At 34.7% G+C, this 21,915-nt stretch overlaps 1 protein-coding gene across 1 annotated transcript in view; it reads left to right on the top strand.

Moving 5' to 3' along the window:
- LOC107865217 (flavanone 3-dioxygenase 3-like) overlaps positions 1-20,871 on the top strand; it is a 29,115-nt gene extending 8,244 nt beyond the window's left edge. The window contains exons 3-6 of the mRNA XM_047408560.1: positions 1,159-1,406; positions 2,061-2,504; positions 8,461-8,539; positions 20,773-20,871. Coding sequence (XP_047264516.1) covers positions 1,159-1,406; positions 2,061-2,504; positions 8,461-8,539; positions 20,773-20,871 — 870 coding nt within the window. The remainder of the gene's footprint in view (positions 1-1,158; positions 1,407-2,060; positions 2,505-8,460; positions 8,540-20,772) is intronic.
- Positions 20,872-21,915: the final 1,044 nt, after the last annotated feature.

The following is a 21,915-nucleotide window of genomic DNA, read 5'->3' as shown; positions in this document are numbered from 1 at the left end:
TGTGATAAAAAGGATGAAATTTGCGATTATCTATAGAGGATTTTGATTGATTTTGAGAAAAATATATATGAAAAAAATATAGAATAAGATGGAGTGAAAATAGGGAGAGAGAACGAAAATATACACTATTTAAAAAGAAGATTGATTACAATCCTATAAATACACTATTTAAGGAGAAGATTGATTACAATCCTATAAATAAGGAACTAATTTTAATGTATAAAATTAAATATCAAAATTTGGAAATAAAATAAAAATAATATATATTTTAAAAACTTTCTATAACTTACAATAAAAATTTATTAATGCAATTACAGTATTTAAAAATATTGCTAAAATTTGTAATTTTCAATCTAATAATTGTATATGGAATAATTTTCTTTATTTTAATTTGGGATGGGTTAGTATGAACTAAAGTCATGGGTCCATTTGGGCTGCAAACAAATACAAATTCAACCTCATACTATAAACACAATTATATCAATGAATACAAAGATATAAATGATGCTGAAAATACAAATACAATAAGCTATTGTGGTATTTTCGTTATCAGCCATGACTTATGCTCGACAGAGCCATGTTTTTCAAAAATATAAAAAATATAAAATTGAACAATAAAATAATAAAAAAAAAGTAGGAAAAAAATGAAAATAGAAAAAAAACCAAAAAAAGAGAAAAAACATGAAAAAGTAAAAAACGAGAAAGAAAAAAATACAAAGAAAAAGGAAAAAAAGAAAAAAGACAAAAAAGAAAAAAAAAAGAAAAAAGAGAAATAGAAGTCAAACATAGAGGAGAGGAAGAAAATGGAAAAAGGAAAAAGAAAATAAGAATAGAAAAAAAAAACAAAAAGTAAATAGAAGAAGGGAAAAAAGCGAAAAAGAAAAAAGGAGGAAAAAAGCTTGTGCATGTAATTATTCTTTGTAATATTTTATATTGGATACAGTAAGTTGCATACAATTGATATTCATATGCTAATTTTGAAAGTTAAGCTATGAACTTTCTAATTTGTTGAAAGTTAGACTATTAAATACACATAGGCTGTTACTTGTTAAGTGATCTAATAATGCAAAAGTTATTTCCCATAGTATGTATCAAGCGTACATAAGTTAAAACTTCTTTGCACTTAATGTTTGAGCTTACTAATTTCCTTTTACGAAGGTTATCAATCATGGAATATCCCAGTCTATATTAGATGGAGCGCTTTCAGTCGCCTTTGATTTCTTCGAATTGCCAACTGAGGGCGAAGAAAAATTTATATCGAATGATGTGTACAAGTCTATTTGTTATGGCACAAGCTTGAAGGACGGTGAAGACAAAGTTCAGTTCTGGAGGGTCTTCATCAAGCACCATGCAAATCCTCTCAATGATTGGATTGAACTGTGGCCTGAAAATCCACAGGAGTACAGGTCCGCCTAGTTAAATTCATAGCTCAAATTATTGTGTTTACTTTTAAAAAAAAGAAGTAATAGCAGTGTTGGCCCAGCTTGCACTCATTTCTCTTATCCAAATTATGCTGGGCTCATGTTTTACATTTTAAATGTCAAAATGTCAGCGTTCAGTAGATACATCTGTATCATTTTACTAGTCAATTGCTGAGATCATGCGCCAAATGTTTTTAAGCACTTGAGAAAACAAACAAAACGAAAAGGTCGTGTCCGTCTGTACTCTTACAAAATAAATGCTACTCCACATGGCAATAAATTTGAATGTAGTACCAACTGAGTTCCCAAAATTAGAAAATGAATATTGAAATTGTCTGCTCTACTAAACATTGCATATGTTGAGATTATTGGAGTTTGAACATTCTATAGATCCCTTGCATTCTTATTAATGTCCTTGGCATTCTTGTTCCAGAGCAATTTAAGGGTTAATTCGTATTTTTGGGTGGATCCCACATAGCGGCGTATTAGAACGTTAATGAGTTCGGAAGCGTACATTCAATTCCATTCATGCTTGTATTTCGCGCATATATTGGATTCTGCCGAACCTGCCAGACCATGTTTAAATTTGAACTCATCTTGCACCAAATTCTTATACTAACTCTAAATATCGAATGACAGGGAAAAGAAGGGGAAATATGCAAAGGAAGTACAAAAGTTAGCCATCAAAATCATGGGCATGATCACTGAAGGCCAAGGACTTGGTCCAAGATATCTAAGCCAAAATGTGGAGGATGGGATGACTGTAATTGCTGTCAATTGTTATTCTCCATGCCCACAACCAGGCCTTGCACTTGGGCTGCCACCACATTCAGACTACAGTATCCTTACAATTACCCTTCATAGCTCTGTTGGACTAGAAATTTTGGACACACAAGACAATGAATGGAGGGTAGTCCAAGACCTTCATGGCACCTTACAAGTACATGTGGGTGATCATCTTGAAGTAGTAAGCAGTGGCTTGTACAAAAGTATGGTACACAGGGTGACTCATAAAACAAGAATTTCAATTTCTAGTTTGCATAGTAGAAGCAGCTCTTCGTCAACATGCCTGCTTCTTCACCTGTTTCAGCTATTTGTGATTTTATTATATTATTTCTAATTAATTATTTTAAGTCATTTATATATAAGAAAATTAATAATACGTAATTAAAAAAAAGGTAAAATAGACATTTATGGCATGTCTGTTTCAGTTGCTTCAATTGTAGTTTTATTATATCACCTCAAATTAGTTATTATAAGTCATGTAGATATTAAAAAATTAACAATATTTAATAAATAATAAAATAGATATAAATGATAAATTAATTCTTGATGTTTTAAATTAATAGGACATCTTATATGAGACTTATTTAAAAAAATTCACACGCATGTTTGCTCCATGATTTTATTATATTATCCCTGCTTAATTATTGTAAGACATTTACATATAAAAAAATTAATAATATTTAATATAAAAGGTAAAATAGACATTTATGACATCTCTACTTCAGCTGCTTCAACCATAATTTTACTATATTACCCCTAATTAATTATTAAAAATTATTTATGTATTAAAAATTTAATAATATTTAATAAAAATAAAAGTGACATAAAATGATAAATTAATTCTTGATATTTTAAATTGACATGACATCTCACTTATATGAGACTCATTTAATTTTTTTCACAAATATTTCTCATAGTAATTTTGCTATATCACTTCTAATTAGGTATTATAAGTTATTTAGGACATATCCACTTCGCTTCTTCAATGATAAAATTCGGTTGACTATCGAATTTATTTTAGTGCTATTTAAATTGGAATAGAAAAAAAAAGTATTATAAATTATAATAATTAAAAACTTAAATTATTTTAAGAATATAATTGAATATCAATGCCACAAAAATTTGGATAAGGAGAGTAACATTTATTATTCGAAAATTATATAAAAAATATTATAAATTACAATAGCTAACAATTTAAAATATTTAAAAACATATTAAGAATATGATTGATTATATAAATTATATTTGTGTCATGTAAATTCGGGATAGTTTTGGCATTCTATAATTTGCATATTTTATTGTTTTAATTTAGTAATTTGTTGATTCAAATGATGTTTTCGAATTTAACATGTTTTAAAAATTTAGTACTTTGTTTATTTTAATTTATTTTGGTAAAATATATCAGGTAAAATATTATATATTTAAAAATTATGCAAAGAAATAATTATAATTTATAACTATTAACATCTTATAATATTTTAAAAATATATAGTAAAATATATGATTGACTTTTGAAATTTTAATAGTGTCACATAAGTTGCGATAAAGCAAGTAACATAAACTATTTGAAATTACATTAAAATATACTAAAATCACAAAGATTAACAACTTATAATATTTTAAAAAATATATTAGTAAAAAAATTTGATTGACTCACTAAATTCTAAAATTGGGACAAAGTGAGTAACATAAATTACTAAATAACATAAAAGATACTATAAATTACAATGATTAACAACTTAAATTATTTAAAAATTTATATTAATAAAAATTTAATTGACACTCCAATTGCTATTTGTGCTACATAAATTGAGATAACGTAAATAACATATGTTGGGCTCATACTGACATGGGCTACAGTATCTACTGTATATATATGTGATTGCTTACTCAATTTTTTCCTTGTGCTATGAATCTACGGTGCCGTTTAGCCATGAATATTTTTTAATATATTCAGAAGAATTATTTTACTTTATTCAAAAAATCACTGATTGATCATAAAATTTTAAACACAACTTGAAATTGTATTTGAAATTCAGAAAACAACCGAATATTTGTATTTCACTTTTTCATTTCATTGTACTTTTTTGACGTTATTTATTTGTAAATATATATCCCTAACTTTTTTTTTTGCTTTAAAAATCAACCCATTTATTTCAGTCACCAACCAGGTAAACCACAACTACCGTGATGAAGGAATCCTCGTGTTATTTGCGAGTCAATCAGTTGTAAAACTTACTAGTGTTAAGATCATATTTTTAAGCGATGGGGGAAGCTCTTTCCTAGTGTTGTTATTTTTTTTGTATTAATCAATCTTGGTAATAGTATTTAAAAAATGCCTAATTGTAATAGTATGTAATAGTTAGAATCTAGAAAAAATTGAAGGAAAGGTGTCTTTTAAGTCTTGAATGAAGGATTGGTGACATTGACCAACTTAAAGGATCAAACATCATTAGGAAACTTGATTAAGTTAATTATGGACTTGATTAATATTTTCAAAACTTTCTAATCTTTTCAAAAATAAAAATCAACCCACACCCCTCTTCAATCCAAATCAACCAGTCTCTCCTCTCTCTCTTTACAGCTTCTCTCAACTCTCTCCCAACCAACAGTTCTACAAAATTCTCTCTTCAATCTCCGGTGACTTCAACCTCCGATGAAAAATAGTCGGGCGAGTTTTCTATCGACTTTCAATCGTCAATCGACATGAAGACTTCTTCGGTAACAACAACTTTGAATTCTTCGTCGTTTCATTTTTTTTCACAGGTAAAAAATTATAAAGAAACAGAGAAACTTGAGCCAACTACTCTTCTAGTATTAAAATGTGGACTAAATAAAACCCTAATTTCTGGCATTTCTTCTTCTTGTTGTCGTACTATTGATTCGGATTTGTTGGTGATTTTTGTTCATAGTTGATGTTCTTAGTAGAGACCCTTTCTTAGTGTATGTGTGTAAGACCCTGCAAAGTTTTCTCATAGTCTGAGCCTTAGAGCGTGTTAAGCGAAGTGTAATTTCAACCCTAAAAGATTGAGAAGTGACTTCCCAAGTGATTGGTGTTTCAACCATATAGGATTTTCTTAAATTTGAATTTTTGTCATGTAGAGAATTGAATTAACTTTCGAACGATACCAATTTCATCCAAATCCGGTATCGGCGTGAGATGTTATGATCATTTTACTGAGAGTTGTCAAAATTGCCCGGGTGCGACGGATGATCCGACGGACCATCGCAACCAAGGCAGTAACTCCCTTTTCTGGCCCAAGTGCAACGGCCAAAATAACGTACCGTCAAGGCTGCGACAGACCATCGCGCTTAGGCAGTGTGGCCTCATCCTGGCCAATATGTGACGGACGATCCAATGGACTATCAAGCTGAGTGACGGACCGTCACTTCGACCATCACACCAAGTTAGTATGTTCTTTTTTTGACCATCATGCGACGAACGACCCGACGGACCATCGCTTCGACCGTCACAGCCCCCGTTTAGAATTTTTAAGTCCTTTTTAAAAAGAGAATTTTGGGTCTTTTCCCTTTTAACCCTCAGATATATTCCAAATGAACTTGATAGCCTCATTATCTCCCAAAACATCCAAAGGCTAGGGTTTCTTCCTCAAGAGCAAATCTAAAACCCTTCTCTAAGAAATCCAAAAACTTACCATGGATTCTACAAATTGAGTTGAGATTTAAGTTCCCCAAGTTCAAAGGTCGCAAGAACTCTCTCTCAAGAGTAAGAAGAAGAGTTTAGAGCAAGCTCGTTCATCCAATTTCATAATCGAAGGTATGTGGGATTTTGACCAAGGGTAATCCTTTCATCCTTGTACTCAAAGGCTTATTTAAACTATGATTTTCTGCAATTTATGAGATTTTACATGAATTTGAATTAGGATTTTTTATCCATTTTTATTGACTGTAATATTTCAATGTTTCTCATGAATTGAGAGTCTAACAGCATGATTTTCACATATTTTCTTGAGAAATTGCAGCTGCGTCTATACCCCATGATTTTAATCCTTGAGAAAATAATAATTAAAATATTTGAGATATTGAAGTATATGAGTATGTTGAGATTTTGAGACAAATTGTTAAAATTTCCAGAATTCTACATGAGTTATAAATCTATATGCTATCTATTATGCTTTTGTTGAGTTCGAACTTGAGATTGAATTATGGGTTATTAAGCCCTACTTGAGATTTTATGAACTATTGTGCTATAAACACCCATGATTTGAGTATTCTGAGATTATTGAGGAATGTTTTGACCTAATGGTCATTGAGTTTTGAATCCACTCTACTTCATGAGATTACAAATTTGATTATTGGGTTCTTATTGAGCTATGAGATTATTCTAAAGTGGATTTTCATGAGATGAGCGAGATAAACTAAAGGGAGTAGTATTTAGCACCGAGTTGGGTAAGTTACCGAGGTTTCTTACCCTAGAACTATGTGCCACCATAGGTTGGGCCTAAGGCCAAGATGATTGTTGGGCCTAAGGCCGAGATATTAGGCCTGAGGTCGAGATAAGTGATCACTGAGTTGAGGTTATACTCCTTGACAAGATTATGACGCCTCTCTCCAATGCGAGGTCTTTTTCTTAGGATGACAAAACGTTGGATTCCATGTAACTCGCATGGTTTCTGTCGGTTAAGAGAACCTCCCTTGATACAAGTTATTTTCCTAATAGTAAAGTAGCGGATTTGCTCCCTAAGACCAAAGTATTTCCCCTGATATAAGTATTTTCTCTAAAACTATGAGATTAGTTATTTCCCTAAACTAGAGTATCTTTCCATTGAGATAGAATAATTTCCGTAAAGTTTGAAACGAGATATTTTCCTAAAGTGAATGAAATGCCTTCAAGTAAATTTCAAATTTATATGATTTTGAATTCCAAGTACTTGAGTTCAAAAGAATTATGAGTTCTTGAGCATTAAAGAAGTTTTACTCTCCATGAGACATATGAATGAGTAAAAAGTATTGTTTAAAGTTTCCTTTAGCCTATGGCTAATGAGAATAAGAGAAAATTACCGATTGTAAAGTTAAACTATGATGACTTTCGAGATTTGTGTTACATGCTCTATTCTACATGGTTCATGAGCTTTTCATTTTATACTTATTCAAGCCATATTAGTCATTACTTATTGCATGCATGATTTGAATAAAGAGTATTGATGTTGTTTTATATAAATCCATGCACCCCCACATACTCAGTATATTCCCAAGTGCTTATCCACATATACGTCTATGTGCTACATTGTCTTATAATGTAGGTTCAGGTACTCATTCCTAGCCTCGTCAGTTACTTCTGAGTACCTCTGTCTACATCCCTACAGTGGTGAGTCCTCATGGTTCGAGGACCTATCATCAAACATTTCAGCATTTGAGAGACTATGTTATTACCTTCAGTTCATTTCGAGTCAGTTGGGGACCTGTCCCAATGGATCTCTAGTTCATGGATTAGTAGAGACTTTGTCAGACTAGTTATCAGATTGTGGTTGTGTTGAGGTTTTTCGGTATTGCTTGGTTACTTGGACCGAGCATTTTCTCCGTATTTCCTTTCATATGATGTGACTATGCTAGTGTTTGAATTATTTTATCTTGAAATGAGTGTTATTAGTAGAAAAAAGGCTCAAAGGGTTAGCTTGGGGCTACTTGTAGCCTTAAGCACCGTGTGACGTCTCAGGAGGCGATTTTGGGTCGTTACAAACTTGGTATCAAATCTAGGTTTTAAGAAGTCATAGGGAGTCTGACAAGATGCCTTAAGTAGAGTCTTGATCATCGGTGTGTAGTATGCCACATCTATGAGCAAGAGGCTGCGAAATATTTTAGGAAAAAAAGTTATTTCTTTTTTCAGAATCTATCGTGCCTACAGTTGTCCCTCTTATCTAATAATTCATGCTCTTTTATTTCAGAAAATGCCTATTCGAAGAGCAAATGCCCGTAGGAACGATGATGAGCAACCCTCACTTGTTGATCCTTTGAATGAAATTGTGTCTCATGCAGAGTTTCGGGCGGCCTTTCAGGCGTTAGCCTAAGCAGTCACCGCCAATGTTTGGGCCAATAACCAGGCCGCAGTTGCTAATCAGCAGAGAGGGGATATAGCTACGACTAGGATTCATGATTTTATGTGGATAGATTTGCCAGAGTTTTATGGGTCCAAGGCAGGTGAGGACCCACAGTTGCACCTTGAGGAGGTGAGAAAGATCATGCAGGTGATGCTTGTTTCTGAGGAAGAAAGTGTTGAGTTGGTGTCTTACAGGCTGAAGGACATTGCTTATGACTGGGATGTATCATGGAGAAAGGGTAGAGGTGATAATGCTGCTCCTATGACTTGGCAGGTATTCCAAGATACATTTTTGGACAAGTTCTTTTTTGCTTGAGATGAGGGAGGACAATATTAAGGAGTTTATGAACTTGAGGCAGGGCTCCATGACCGTTATGGAGTACTGTTTGAAGTTTAACCAGTTGGCCAAGTATGCTCCTGATTTGATTTCTGACACCCGGGCTAGTATGAGCAAGTTTGTGACCGATATTTCTGGCTTGGTACTGAAGGAGTGTAGAACTGCGATACTGCATAAGGATATGGATCTGGCTAGGTTGATGATGCATGCCCAGTAGATAGAGGCGGATAAGATTAGGCAGAGAGATCGAGTGAGGGGTAACAAGAGGGCTAAATTTGAGCAGCATGAGTATAGCCAGCCTAGGTTTCATGGAGGGAACCACCCTCAATTTTAAAGGCATCCGTCTATGCCAATGCCTTTATCAGCTAGTGCTCCCGCGCCTAGAAGCAGGCAGGAGCAAGGGGCGGATCCTTTATGTCTAGGTCGCAGAACAGTGTTGGTAACAGGCCCCATTATCCTCCTTGTGCTAAGTGTGGCAGGGATCATCCCGGTGAGTGTTTCATAGATTTCAGGGGCTGTTTTGGTTATAGTAAGCAGGGCCACAAACTTATAGATTGTCCTCATGCTAGACAGGGGAATAGAGATGCCCAACCTCAGGCACATACTACTAGTGCACCAGCTCTTATACTTCATCCCCCCCTGCTCAGGGCGCTTCATCTAGCACTGCTGGCGGTCAGCACCAAAATAGATTCTATGCCTTACCATTCCATCAGAAACAGGAGGACTCTCCCGATATTTTTACTGGTATGCTTCGCATCTTTTGTTTTGATGTTTATGTGTTGTTGGACCTCGGGTCAAGTCTCTCTTATGTGACCCCACTTGTAGCTGTGAATTTCAAAATGAGTTCCGAAAATATTTTTGAGCCCTTCCTAGTTTCTACACTGGTAGGGGAGTCAGTTGTTGCTAAACAAGTATATAGAGATTGTCCTGTTACTGTTCTTCATAGAGTCATACTTGCGGATTTGATAGAGTTAGACATGGTGGATTTTGACCTTATTCTGGGTATGGATTGGCTTCATTCTTGTTATGCATCTATAGACTGTCGTACCCATGTGGTCAAGTTTCAGTTTCTTAATGAACCGGCTTTTGAGTGGTCTGGGAGTTTGGTATCTCCCAAGAGTCATTTTATCTCCTATCTCAAAGCCAGAAAGCTAATATCCAAGGGTTGTATCTATCACCTAGTTAGAGTCAAAGACACTAAGTCTGAGGCTCTATCTATTCAGTCAGTCGAAATTTTTAATGAGTTTCCAGATATTTTTCCAAAAGATCTCCCTGGGGTACCTCCTGATAGAGAGATAGAATTTGGGATTGACCTTCTTCCCGATACTCAACCCATTTTTATTTCGGCATACCGTATGACACCTATAGAGCTTAAAGAGTTGATAGAGCAACTCAAATATATTTTAGACAAAGGTTTCATTAGGCCCAGTATTTCTCCTTTGGGAACACATGTCTTATTCGTGTGAAAGAAAGACGATTCTTTCATATGTGCATTGACTATCATCAGCTTAACAAGGTCACAGTAGAAAATAAGTATCCTCTTCTGAGAATTGAAGACCTGTTTGATCAGTTGCAAGGTGCAAGTTATTCTCTAAGATAGACCTTAGATCCGGCTATCATCAATTTAAAGTGAGGGAATGTGATATTCCAAAGACAGCCTTCTGAACCCGCTATGACCACTTTGAGTTTCTAGACATGTCTTTCGGGCTAACGACTGCCCCAACAACTTTTATGGACCTCATGAATCTAGCGTTCAAGCAATATCTTGATATGTTTGTCATAGTGTTCATAGATGAAATCCTTGTGTACTCCCGTAATAAGAATGACTATGCAAATCACCTTAAAATTGTCTTGGAAACTCTTAGAGATCACCAATTATTCACTAAATTTAGTAAGTATGAATTTTGGCTAAGGTCTGTAGCCTTTTTAGGTCATGTTGTTTCAGCTGAAGGTATTAGAGTTGATCTCCAGAAGACAGAAGCTGTGAGAAATTAGTCTAGGACTATCTCCCCATCTGACATTAGAAGTTTCTTGGGCCTAGCAGGCTACTATCATCGTTTTGTTGAAGGTTTCTCTTCTATTGCGTCTCCTATAACCCGGTTGACTCAAACAAAAGTTAAGTTCTAGTGGTCAGATTCCTGTGAGAAGAGTTTTCAGGAGTTGAAGACTCGACTTACTTCAACCCCTGTGTTGACTTTTCCTGATGGTACAGATGGTTTTATGGTGTATTGTGATGCCTCTAGAATTGGTTTGGGTTGTGTGTTGATGTAAAATGGTAAGGTTATAGCCTATGCCTCTATACAGTTAAAGTTGCATGAGAAGAATTACCCAACCTATGATCTTGAGTTAGTTGCTGTGGTCTTTGATTTGAAAATATAGAGACACTATCTTTATGGTGTTCATGTTGATGTGTTTACTAATCATAAGAGCCTGCAGTATGTGTTTACTCAGAGGGAGTTGAATCTTAGGCAGAGGAAGTGGTTGGAGTTGTTAAAAGACTATGATATGTTGTGTTTTATCACCCGGGCAAGGCTAACGTAGTGGCGGATGCCTTTAGCAGATTGCCTATGGGTAGTGTTGCTCATGTAGAGGAAGGTAAGAAAGATTTAGATCGCAATGTGCATTGTCTGGCTAGATTGGGTGTTAGGTTGCTTGATTCAGCCGAGAGGAGTACGTTGGTGCAGAGTAGTTTCGAATCCTCTTTAGTTTTTGAAGTGAAGGAGAAGCAAGATAGAGATCCTAGTTTGGTCAGACTGAAGGAGTCAGTTAAAGGCCAAAAGTTAGAGGTTTTCTCCCAAGGGGAAGATGGCGTATTGAGATTTCAAAGTAGATTGTGTGTTCCGTGTATTGATGATCTGAGGTAGAGGATTATGGATGAAACGTATGACGCGTGGTATTCTATTCATTCCGGTACTACCAAGATGTATCGTGACTTGCGGGAAATCTATAGGTGGAATGGAATAAAAAAGGATATAGCCGAGTTAGTAGCAAAGTGTGCAACGTACCAACAGGTTAAGGTAGAGCACCAAAGACCTGGTGGTGTGATGCAAGAGTTTGGTATACCCACTTGGAAGTGAAAGGTGGTGAATATAGACTTTGTAATCGGGTTGCCTCTTTCGCGCGTCATCATGATTCTATTTGGGTTGTTGTAAACAGGCTGACTAAGTCTGGACATTTCTTGCCCATGCATACGTCTTATACAGCTGAGGATTATGCTAGATTGTATATTTGGGAGTTAGTCAGGCTGCACGAAGTTCCTTCGTCTATTATTTTGAATAGGGGCACTCAATTTACTTCTCAGTTTTGGAGGGCGTTCCAACAGGGTCTTGGTACCCAAGTCCTCTTGAGTTCTTCTTTTCATCCGCAGATAGATGGTCAGGCTGAGAGGACCATTCAGACCCTGGAAGATATGTTAAAGGCATGTTCTCTTGATTTCAAAGGTAGTTGGGATGAGCATTTGCCATTGATAGAGTTTGCCTATAAAAATAGTTACCATGCTAGCATCGGGATAGCACCATTTGAGGCCTTATATAGTAGGAGATGTAGATCACCCATAAGTTGGTTTGAAGTGGGTGAAGCTATCGTGACTGGGCCTGATGTAGTATTTGAAGCTAAGGAGAAAGTTAAGTTGATTAGAGAGAGGTTAAAGACAGCCCAGAGTCATCAAAAGTCTTATGCCGATGTGATGAGAAGAGATCTTGAGTTTGAAGTGGGTGATTTGGTATACTTAAATATTTCACCCATGAAAGGGGTAAAAAGGTTTGGTAAAAAGGGGAAGCTTAGTCCCTGTTATGTTGACCATTATAGAGTCTTGAGCCGTGTTGGTAAAGTAGCCTATGAAGTTGAGTTGCCCGAAGAGTTGTCAGTCGTTCATCCTATCTTTCATGTCTCCATGCTTAAGAAGCACATTGGTGATTCCGTTATGGTAGATCCTTCAGAGAGTGCTGATATTCAGAACAGTCTTTTATTTGATGAGATTCCTATTGAGATTCTAGACTTTCAGATCCGTAGACTGAGGAACAAAGAGGTTCCCTTGGTCAAAGTTTTGTGGCGGAACCAGTCAATTGAGGGCGCTACTTGGGAGGCAGAAATAGACATGCTATTCAAGTACCCGCATCTCTTTTCCACGAGTTCAGATCAATTTGAAGGTATTATTCTTCCTTAATTCAGCCCTTCTAATCTAAAGTTCAGCTATATGTATCTGTTCTTGCAATTTCGGAGGCATTCGAGAGTTTAGAGAGATTTTGAACTCAATTTAGTAACTTGCTTCAGCTATGTGTACTCTATTTTCCTGTGTTCCTAGTCTAACTAGAAACATTCAAGGATAAATGTTTCCAAGGGGGAGATATTGTAAAACCCCGCAAAGTTCCCTCATAGTATGAGCCTTAGAGAATGTCAAGCAAAGTATAATTCCGGCCCTAAAAGATTAGGAAGTGACTTCCTAAGTGATTGGTGTTTCAACCATATAAAATTTTCTTAAATTTGACTTTTTGTCATGTAGAGAATTGAATGAGCTTTCCAACGATACCAATTTTGTCCAAATCCGGTATCGGGGTGAGAAGTTATGATTGTTGTACTGAGAGTTGTCTGAATCGCCCGGGTGCGACAGATGATCCAATGGACCGTTGTTTGGCCCATTGAAATCAAGGTAGTAACTCCCTTTTTTAGCCCAACTGTCATGGCCAAAATGGAGGACCGTCAAGCCTACGACGGACCGTTGCTGTGACTGTCGCGCTTAGGTAGTGTGGCCTCATCCTGGCCAATGCGCGACGGACGATCTGACGGACCGTCAGGATGATCGATGGACCGTTGCTTTGACCATCACACCGAGTCATTATGTTCTTTTTTTTGACCAGCGTGCGACAGATGACCCGATGGACCGTCGCAGCCCCTGTTCAGTATTTTTATGTCCTTTTTAAAAAGGGGCTTTTGGGTCTTTTCCCTTTTAACCCTCAGATATATTCCAAACGAACTTGATAGCCTCATTATCTCCCAAAACATCTAAAGGCTAGGGTTTCTCCCTCAAGAGCAAATCTAAAACCCTTATCCAAGAAATCCAAGAACTCAGCATGGATTCTATAAATTTAGTTGAGATTTAAGTTCCCCAAGTTCAAAGGTTGCAAGAACTCTCCCTCAAGAGTAAAAAGAAGAGTTTAGAGTAAGCTCGTTCATCCAATTTCATAATACAAGCTATGTGGGGTTTTGAACAAGGGTAATCCTTTCATCCTTGTGCTCAAAGGCTTATTTAAACTATGATTTTCTGCAATCTATGAGATTTTACATGAATTTGAATTAGGGTTTTTCACCCATTTTTATTGACTGCAATATTTTGATGTTTCCCATGAATTTAGAGTCTAATGACATAATTTTTACATGTTTTCTTGAGAAATTGCAGCTTGATCTATACCCCATGATTTTAATCCTTGAGAAATTAATAGATGAAATGTTTGAGATATTGAAGTATATGAGTATGTTGAGATTTTCAGACAAATTGCTGAAATTTCCAAATTTCTACATGATTTATAAATCTATATGCTATCTATTATGCTTTTGATGAGTTCTATCTTGAGATTGAATTATGGGTTATTAAGCCCTACTTCAGATTTTATGATTTTATTAAGCCCTAAACTAGAGTATCTTTCCATTAAGATAGAATGATTTTCCTAAAGCTTGAAACGAGATATTTTTCTAAAGTGAATGAAATGCCTTCAAGTATGTTTTAAAGTTATATGATTCTGAATTCCAAGTACTTGAGTTCAAAAGAGTTATGAGTTCTTATGCATTAAAGAAGTTTTACTCTCCATGAGACATATGAATAAGTTAAAAGTATTGTTTAAAGTTTCCTTTATTCTATGGGTAATGAGAATAAGAGAAAATTACCGATTTCAAAGTTAAACTATGATAAATCATGAGATTTGTGTTACATGCTCCATTCTATATGATTCATGAGCTTTACATTTTATACTTATTCAAGCCTTGTGAGTTATTACTTATTGCATGCATGATTTGATTAAAGAGTATTGATGTTGTTTTATATAAATACATGTACCCCCACATACTCAGTATATTCCCAAGGCTGATCCACATATACGTCTATGTGCTACATTGTCTTATAATGTAGGTTCAGGTGCTCAGTCTCGGCCTCGTCAGTGACTTTCGAGTACCTTTGTCTACATCCCTACAGTGGTGAGTCCTCATGGTTCGAGGACCTCTCGTCAAATGTTTCAGCATTTGAGAGACTATGTTATTACCTTCAGTTCATTTCGAGTCAGTTGGGGACCTGTCCCAATGGCTCTCTAGTTCATGGATTAGTAGAGGCTTTGTCAGACTAGTTATCAGATTGTGGTTGTGTTGAGGTTTTTCGGTATTTCTTGGTCATTTAGACCGAGTATTTTCTCCGTATTTCCTTTCATATGATATGACTATGCTAGTGTTTGAATTATTTCATCTGAAAATGAGTTTTATTAGTAGAAACAGGCTCAAAGGGTTAGCTTGGGGCTACTTGTAGCCTTAAGCATCGCGTGATATCCCGAGAGGTGATTTTGGGTTGTTACAGTATGTGTGTATGATGTGTTGGTGTTGCTGGGTTGATTTATTATTTTTCTTGGTAAAAATGATGTTGCAACAGATGAAACATCTAATGCAGTAGATGAAGACATCTGATGTAGCAGATAAAAATATCTGATGCACCAGATTAAAATCTGATGCAACTATGAAAAGCTAATGCAATAGATGAACAATATAACAGAGCATTCATCTATTGTAACAATCGAATATTCTATTTTGAGGAAATCTAAACAATATTAATCCAACATATAACTCATTTTGCAACAGATGAGTGATATATTTCAACAGATCAGTGATCAGTTTTAATTGTTTCCAATGGTTTACTCATCCAAATCAATAGGTCAGTTATTTATTGCAACAGATAACATATCTGGTGTAACAGATTAGTGATCTATTTTTATGATTTCCAATGGATTACTCATCGATTGCAACAGGTTGGTTATATGTTGCAACAGATAACTACCTGGTACAACATATTAGTGATCTATTTTTATTATTTCCAATAGTTTACTTTTCCGTTACAACAGGTCGGTTATATGTTGTAACAGATAACATACCTGGTGCAACAGATGTGTGATCTATTTTTACTGTTTCCAACGGATTACTCATCCATTGCAACAGGTTGGTTATATGTTGCAACAGATAAAATACCTGGTGCAACAGCGATTGGACTAACTTTTAGGGTGTATTGGACTCTGAAAAGGCCTTCGAAGCCTAGCACTGTATCTAACAAGAACAGAAAACCAATATAGTTACTGCCCTAGCCCAAATTTATATGGTTGTGTTGCTCGAGGTAATGATTATACGCTAGTAGGTGCGTTAGGAAAATGCCTTTGAGAGAAAATGGGTGGTTGATGAAAGACTATCATCTGAGCGCTAATTGAAGAGGACACATAGGGTAGAAAGTAACTTCTAGCGAATCTAACCGATGAAATTATCTTTAAACAACATGAGATATCTGAATCAAGTACAAATATAAAAATATATCCGATAATGTAAATTCGTCTGTTGTTTCTCTGAAAGAAAAATAGTGCAGATGGACACTTTGCTAGGAAGCTGCGACTAGGTAGCATGGTTAGGATTATCACTTAGAAAATAACAGAAGACCAAAAAAGTATTCGTACGGGCATCGAGTGTTGAAATGATGTACAGTAAGTCTAGAAAACTTCCACCAACAGCAACTGCAGTTAAAGTAAGGAATCTAAGCGAAGGCGACAATTTCTGAATTTTAAATTTTATCCCATGCCTTCTTGTTTGTGGTTCTAATTAGGTCCACTGCTATTGACCTGATCGGAACCACAAACGTCATTGAAAGGTAGATTGAGTGTCATTACTTCCTTAGAAATATGGATTAATTGATCGTGTTTTATAACCTTAGCATGCTTTCAACATTTTTTTGGAGAAAACCAGAGGCTTGCTGTAGTACATGAATCCCGATAATTTTCAAGCTTGCCTCCAGCTTGCTTATTCTGTATTCAAGCCGATCGTTTCTATCTTCGAAGTTGGTCAAGAGTTCCTGATCTCTTGTGAGCTCGATCAGGAACACCACCTTTAAAGTTATGGCATTTTAGAAGGTCTTCAGAACACTTTCTTTAGAAGCCTTGAAGGATACACAAAGGGTTGCTGTGTTTGTTTTAGGTCAAAATGTGTTGATGCACACTCAAGATGTGGTCCCAACAGTTGAACAACTCACTTTTATCGAGCGTTACTCAATGCAGATTGCTTAATCAATTTAATAAATTAATAAGCAAGGGGTTACATAGCGTGTGATCTAAATCGACTCTATCAAGCCTATCAAATGTTACGTAACTCCTGACTTATTACACTATCAAAAAAATTAGCTCGAGTTAGTGCACAAATCAAACGAACTCAATCTCTGAGCCTTTCTGCTGATCACTCTTCTCCAATATAGTTGACAATATATCTGCTATGTAAAAGTCTACACCGTCGCCAGAAATACTTGCCAGGTTGAAAGGTCTTATGAACGCATCATCTGTAATCTCTCAATACCAAGTGATATCGAGAGATTATGTTGTAGACTTTTGTATAGCAGATATCTTGTCATCTATAATTGGAGAAGAGCGATCAGCAGAAAGGATGAAAGATTTAGCTCGTTTGATTTGTGCACCAACTCTGTCAAATATTTTTGATAGTGTAATAAGCTTGGAGTTACATAATGTTTGATAGGCTTGGCAGAGTCGGTTTAGATCACTTTGCTTATTAATTTATCAAATTGGTTGAGCAAGCTGCATTGAACAACGCTCGAGAAAAATGAGATGTTCAACTGTTGGGATCACATCTTAAGTGTGCATCAACACGTTGACCTAAAACAAACACAACGACCCTTTATGTATCCTTAAGGCTTCTGAAAAAAGTGTTCTGAAGACCTTCTTTAATGCCACAACTTTGAAGGTAGTTTTCCTGATCGAGCTCACAAGAGATCAAGAACTCTACCAACTTCAAAGACGGCAACGACCAACTTGAATACAGAATCAGAAAGCTGGAGGCAAGGTTGAAGATTATCGAAATTCATAAAATAGAGCAATCCTCTGATCTTATCCAAGAAATGTTGAAAGCATGCTAAGTGAAAACACATTAAATTAATCCATATTGCTAAGGAAGTAATGACAGTCAATCTATCTTTCAATCTCGTTTGTGGTTCTGATCAGGTCAACAACAGTGGACCTAATCAAAACTACAAATAAGAAGGCATGGGATAAAATTTAAAATTCAAAAATTTCCGCCTTTGCTTAGACTCCTTACTTTAACTGCAGTTGCTTTTGGCGTAAGTTTTTTAGACTTACTGTACATCATTTTAACCCTCGATGCCTATAAGTCTACTTTCTTGGTCTTCTGTTATTTTTTATCTAGGTGATTATCCCAACCACGCTACCTAGTCACAGCTCCCTAGCAAAGTGTCTATCTGCATTATTTTTATTTTAAAGAGACAACAGATGAATTTACATAGCCGGATACATTTTCATATCTACACGATTCAGATTTCTCATGTTGTTTTAAGATAATTTCATCGGCCAGATTTGGTAGAAGTTACTTTCTACCCTATGTCTCCTCTTCAATTAACTCTCAGATGATATAGTCTTTCATCAACTCCCCTTTCCCTTGCAAGCATTCTCCTTCAGCTCCTTCTGACGTATAATCATCTTCTCGATCAATCCTTCCATATAAATTTGGGCCAGGAGAATTTCTATTAGTTTTTCATTCTCACTAGATGTAGTGCGAGGCTTCGAAGGTGTTCTCAGAGTCCAATGCACACTTAAATTTAAGTCCAACCGCTATTGGTTCTCTGCAATGACAATAAATATTGACCCCTTCTCAAAAGTGGACACGCATAAACACGATCAACAATCGTTAGTAATTCATAACAGGATAGCTGTACCATCTTCATGAGGCCCTCAACCTTGTCAATTCGAACCCATCAAACTTAACTGTACAATGTTGGATCTTGTTTAAATGATCAGTGCCTAACCAGTTAAAAACAACATTCACAAAAACATTATACTTTGCGTGTGTTCTCTTGGTGACCTTATCAGTAATACTTCTTAACTCACACACATATGTTGTAAGTTATCTGACAGATAGAATATATTTTGGAACAGATTACCCATCTGTTAGATTTATTATAAAGTAATTTTTTTTCTTTTCGAAATATAATAAAAATAAAAAATATTGTATTTAGATTTTTTTTAATTTACATATTCGAAAAGTCACCAGTTTTATTTAATTAAGGAATATATGAACAGTCGTGGCTTTTTGTTTGAGTATCCCTTCTAATTCAATCAATTATAAATAAGTCCCTCTGGCCTCCTTTTCTTACTCTCACTTGTTCATTCTACTACACTTACAGTATAAATATGGCTGATCCAGATTCGTACAAGAAGATTTATATCTAGTCCTTACGAAAACTTCAAAGACAGTTTGATGAATTTCAGAAGGATTTGGCTGACTTCGACGCAAGGATGAGGAGGGCGGCCCTGCTGCTACTGGATGAAAATTGTCCAGTTGACAATAATAATAGTAGCAATAATAATAATAGCAATAATAATAATAATAGTAGTAATAATAATTAAGTTATGTCGTTTCTTTCTTTTAGAGTATGTATTTTTCTTTTTTATATTAGATCTATCTATAAGGGATTAAAAATTCTATTTATATATTTTGTTTGGTCGACTCTGCATTTTTAATTCTTATTTAATATTTAATTATCATTCTATTTATTCCCTGTCCTCAACATGTCAACGGTTGAAAATAGGGATTGAGCACTTGTGGCAACAGAGGGTGGTGAAAAGTCATGATTCTCCTAAAAATGGTTCGTTAATAAATAATTAGGAACTAAATGATATACACAATTTATAACCGTAAAAGAAAGATTATTTAATTAAAAAAGTCACAACATTGGATTAATTAAGTTATATGATGATTATTAAGAAAAAGGTGAAGAGTCGTGACTTTTTGTCTAAAACTAAAACAGATACATTCAACAATGTTGCTGATGCATCAAATTCCCCATTTGTTGCGACTGATGTATCAGCTGTTAGAAGAAATAAAAAAATCTATTAAAACGGATCATCCATTATATCTGTTGCCAGAAAATAAAAATAGTTATTATTTTATTAAAGAAACGATTATTGAAAAGATATTTTTTTTAATTTATATAATAAAAAAATCAGCAAATTTGGATTAATGATATGATGATAGTTTTTTTTATGAAAAAGATAGATTATATGTTGCAACAGATATATTATCTGATGCAACAAGTTCTCTATTGTTGCAATAAATGATATATCTGTTGCCACAGATGAGTTATCTGATGCAACAGATATAAAATTTATTGTTATAACTCAATAAAAATGGTTCTTGAAAGGAACTAATTAATAATAATAATAATCTGAAAAGTCATGACTTATCACAATATTTCTTAATTTAATTAAGTCATGACTTTTCACAGTAATAAAAAATGTAATTAATAAATGAAGGTGAACAGTTAGATTATATGTTGCAACAGATAGGTTATTTGATGCAATAGATTTTATATTTATTGCAACAGATGAAATATCTGATGTCACAGATGAATTATCTGATGCAACAGATATAGAATTTGTAGTCATAACTCAATAAAAATGGTTCTTGAAAAAAATTAATTAATAATAATAATTTGAAAAGTCATGACTTATCACAATATTTCTTTTCTTAAATTAATTAAGTCATAACTATTCATAGTAATCAAAATAAAAAATATAATTAATAAATAGAGGTGAACAATCACGCTTTTTTTCCTCTCATTCAAATTCAATCCTTTATAAATAGGTCCCTCCTTACTCAATCGTTCATTCAACTACACTCTATTTATTTTTTGCATCTTGTCTTTCATATTACACTTGGACTTCAACCACTTTCTCTTTCCTGACTAAGATAAGTTTTTTTCTTGCCAATTTGTAGTATACATTGTATTACATTCCAATATTCTTAAGATCTTTACTTTTGTTTTTAAGTTTTTTGTCAATTCATATGTGTTCTAGATTATGGCTGATCCAGTGTGGGATGATGCTTTTCTGCAAGACGCCGTGAATGAACTTCGGAATCAGGTTCGTGACCTGCAATGGAAGCTGGGAGTAGTTAGAGCAAGAATGCTCCGTGAGATCCACAGGCTGAGGTGGGCCTTGCTACTTTCGGTTGAAGATTGACTGGCTGACAATGATGATAATAAGAATAAATAAATTATTTTTTTCTTTTAGTCTATGTATATGTATTTTTTTATTTAATAAAAAAATTATGTTTGAATAACTTTGATGTTTTAATTCATATTTGATTTTCATTCTGTCTATTATCTTCTCAACAAACATGTCGACAATTGGACGTAAAAAGGAATAATTTAGAATTCAATAGCAATAGCAAGATTTATTTGTTGGGTTTGTGGCAGGGGCTGATCAGTTGGTGCGACAATAGACGGTGTTTGAAATAACCCTTGTTTTAACGTGTGTCAGCGTATAGTCTCCCTATTGAATGATGTTTACATTTTAATTTGAAGAAAAAGTAATTAATGCAAAGGGTAAAACATGAATTTTTTATCTCTTCTTGATTATTGAAAAGAGACAAGTAAAATAAAAAATCAAATTAGGAAATTTGGGACGGGTAATTGGACGTAAGGAATAATTTTGAATTCAGTAGCAATAGAAAAAGTTGAAATATATTGGTAATCTGTTGGGTTTGTGACAGGGACTGATTTGTGTTGTTTCAAATAGATTAATCATATGTTGTAACAGATATGAAGTCTGATGCAACAGATATCAGTCTAGTGCAACAGATAATCAGTCTGATACAACAGATAACTAGTCTAATGAATAGATAAATATTCTGTTACAACAAATTACTTATCTGATACATCAGATGGGTGATCTGTTTAAATTATGGGCACTTATGTTGGATTCATGATCGGGTTCTATCCATTGTTGAAAAAACAGCAATAACTGGTGTACCCAGATGACAAATTTGAATAAAAATTATCATTTTACTTACCAAAGTCACATATGAAGTAATGCTAAAGTGGAAAGTGATGTAGGAAATAAAATTTGACCTAAGAAACTGGTCAGATATCAGCACTAGCAGTAACAACAACAACAACAATGGTCGACAAGAAAAAAATAAAAATGATAATGAAGTAGAAGATGCTGTTAATGAAACAGAAGATGATGAATAAAGCAGTAGCAAGAATGAACAACAATAATCAT

This window comes from Capsicum annuum, chromosome 3 (genome assembly GCF_002878395.1).
Source record: "Capsicum annuum cultivar UCD-10X-F1 chromosome 3, UCD10Xv1.1, whole genome shotgun sequence".
Taxonomy (NCBI): domain Eukaryota; kingdom Viridiplantae; phylum Streptophyta; class Magnoliopsida; order Solanales; family Solanaceae; genus Capsicum; species Capsicum annuum.
This window is presented reverse-complemented; position numbering and strand designations above follow the sequence as displayed.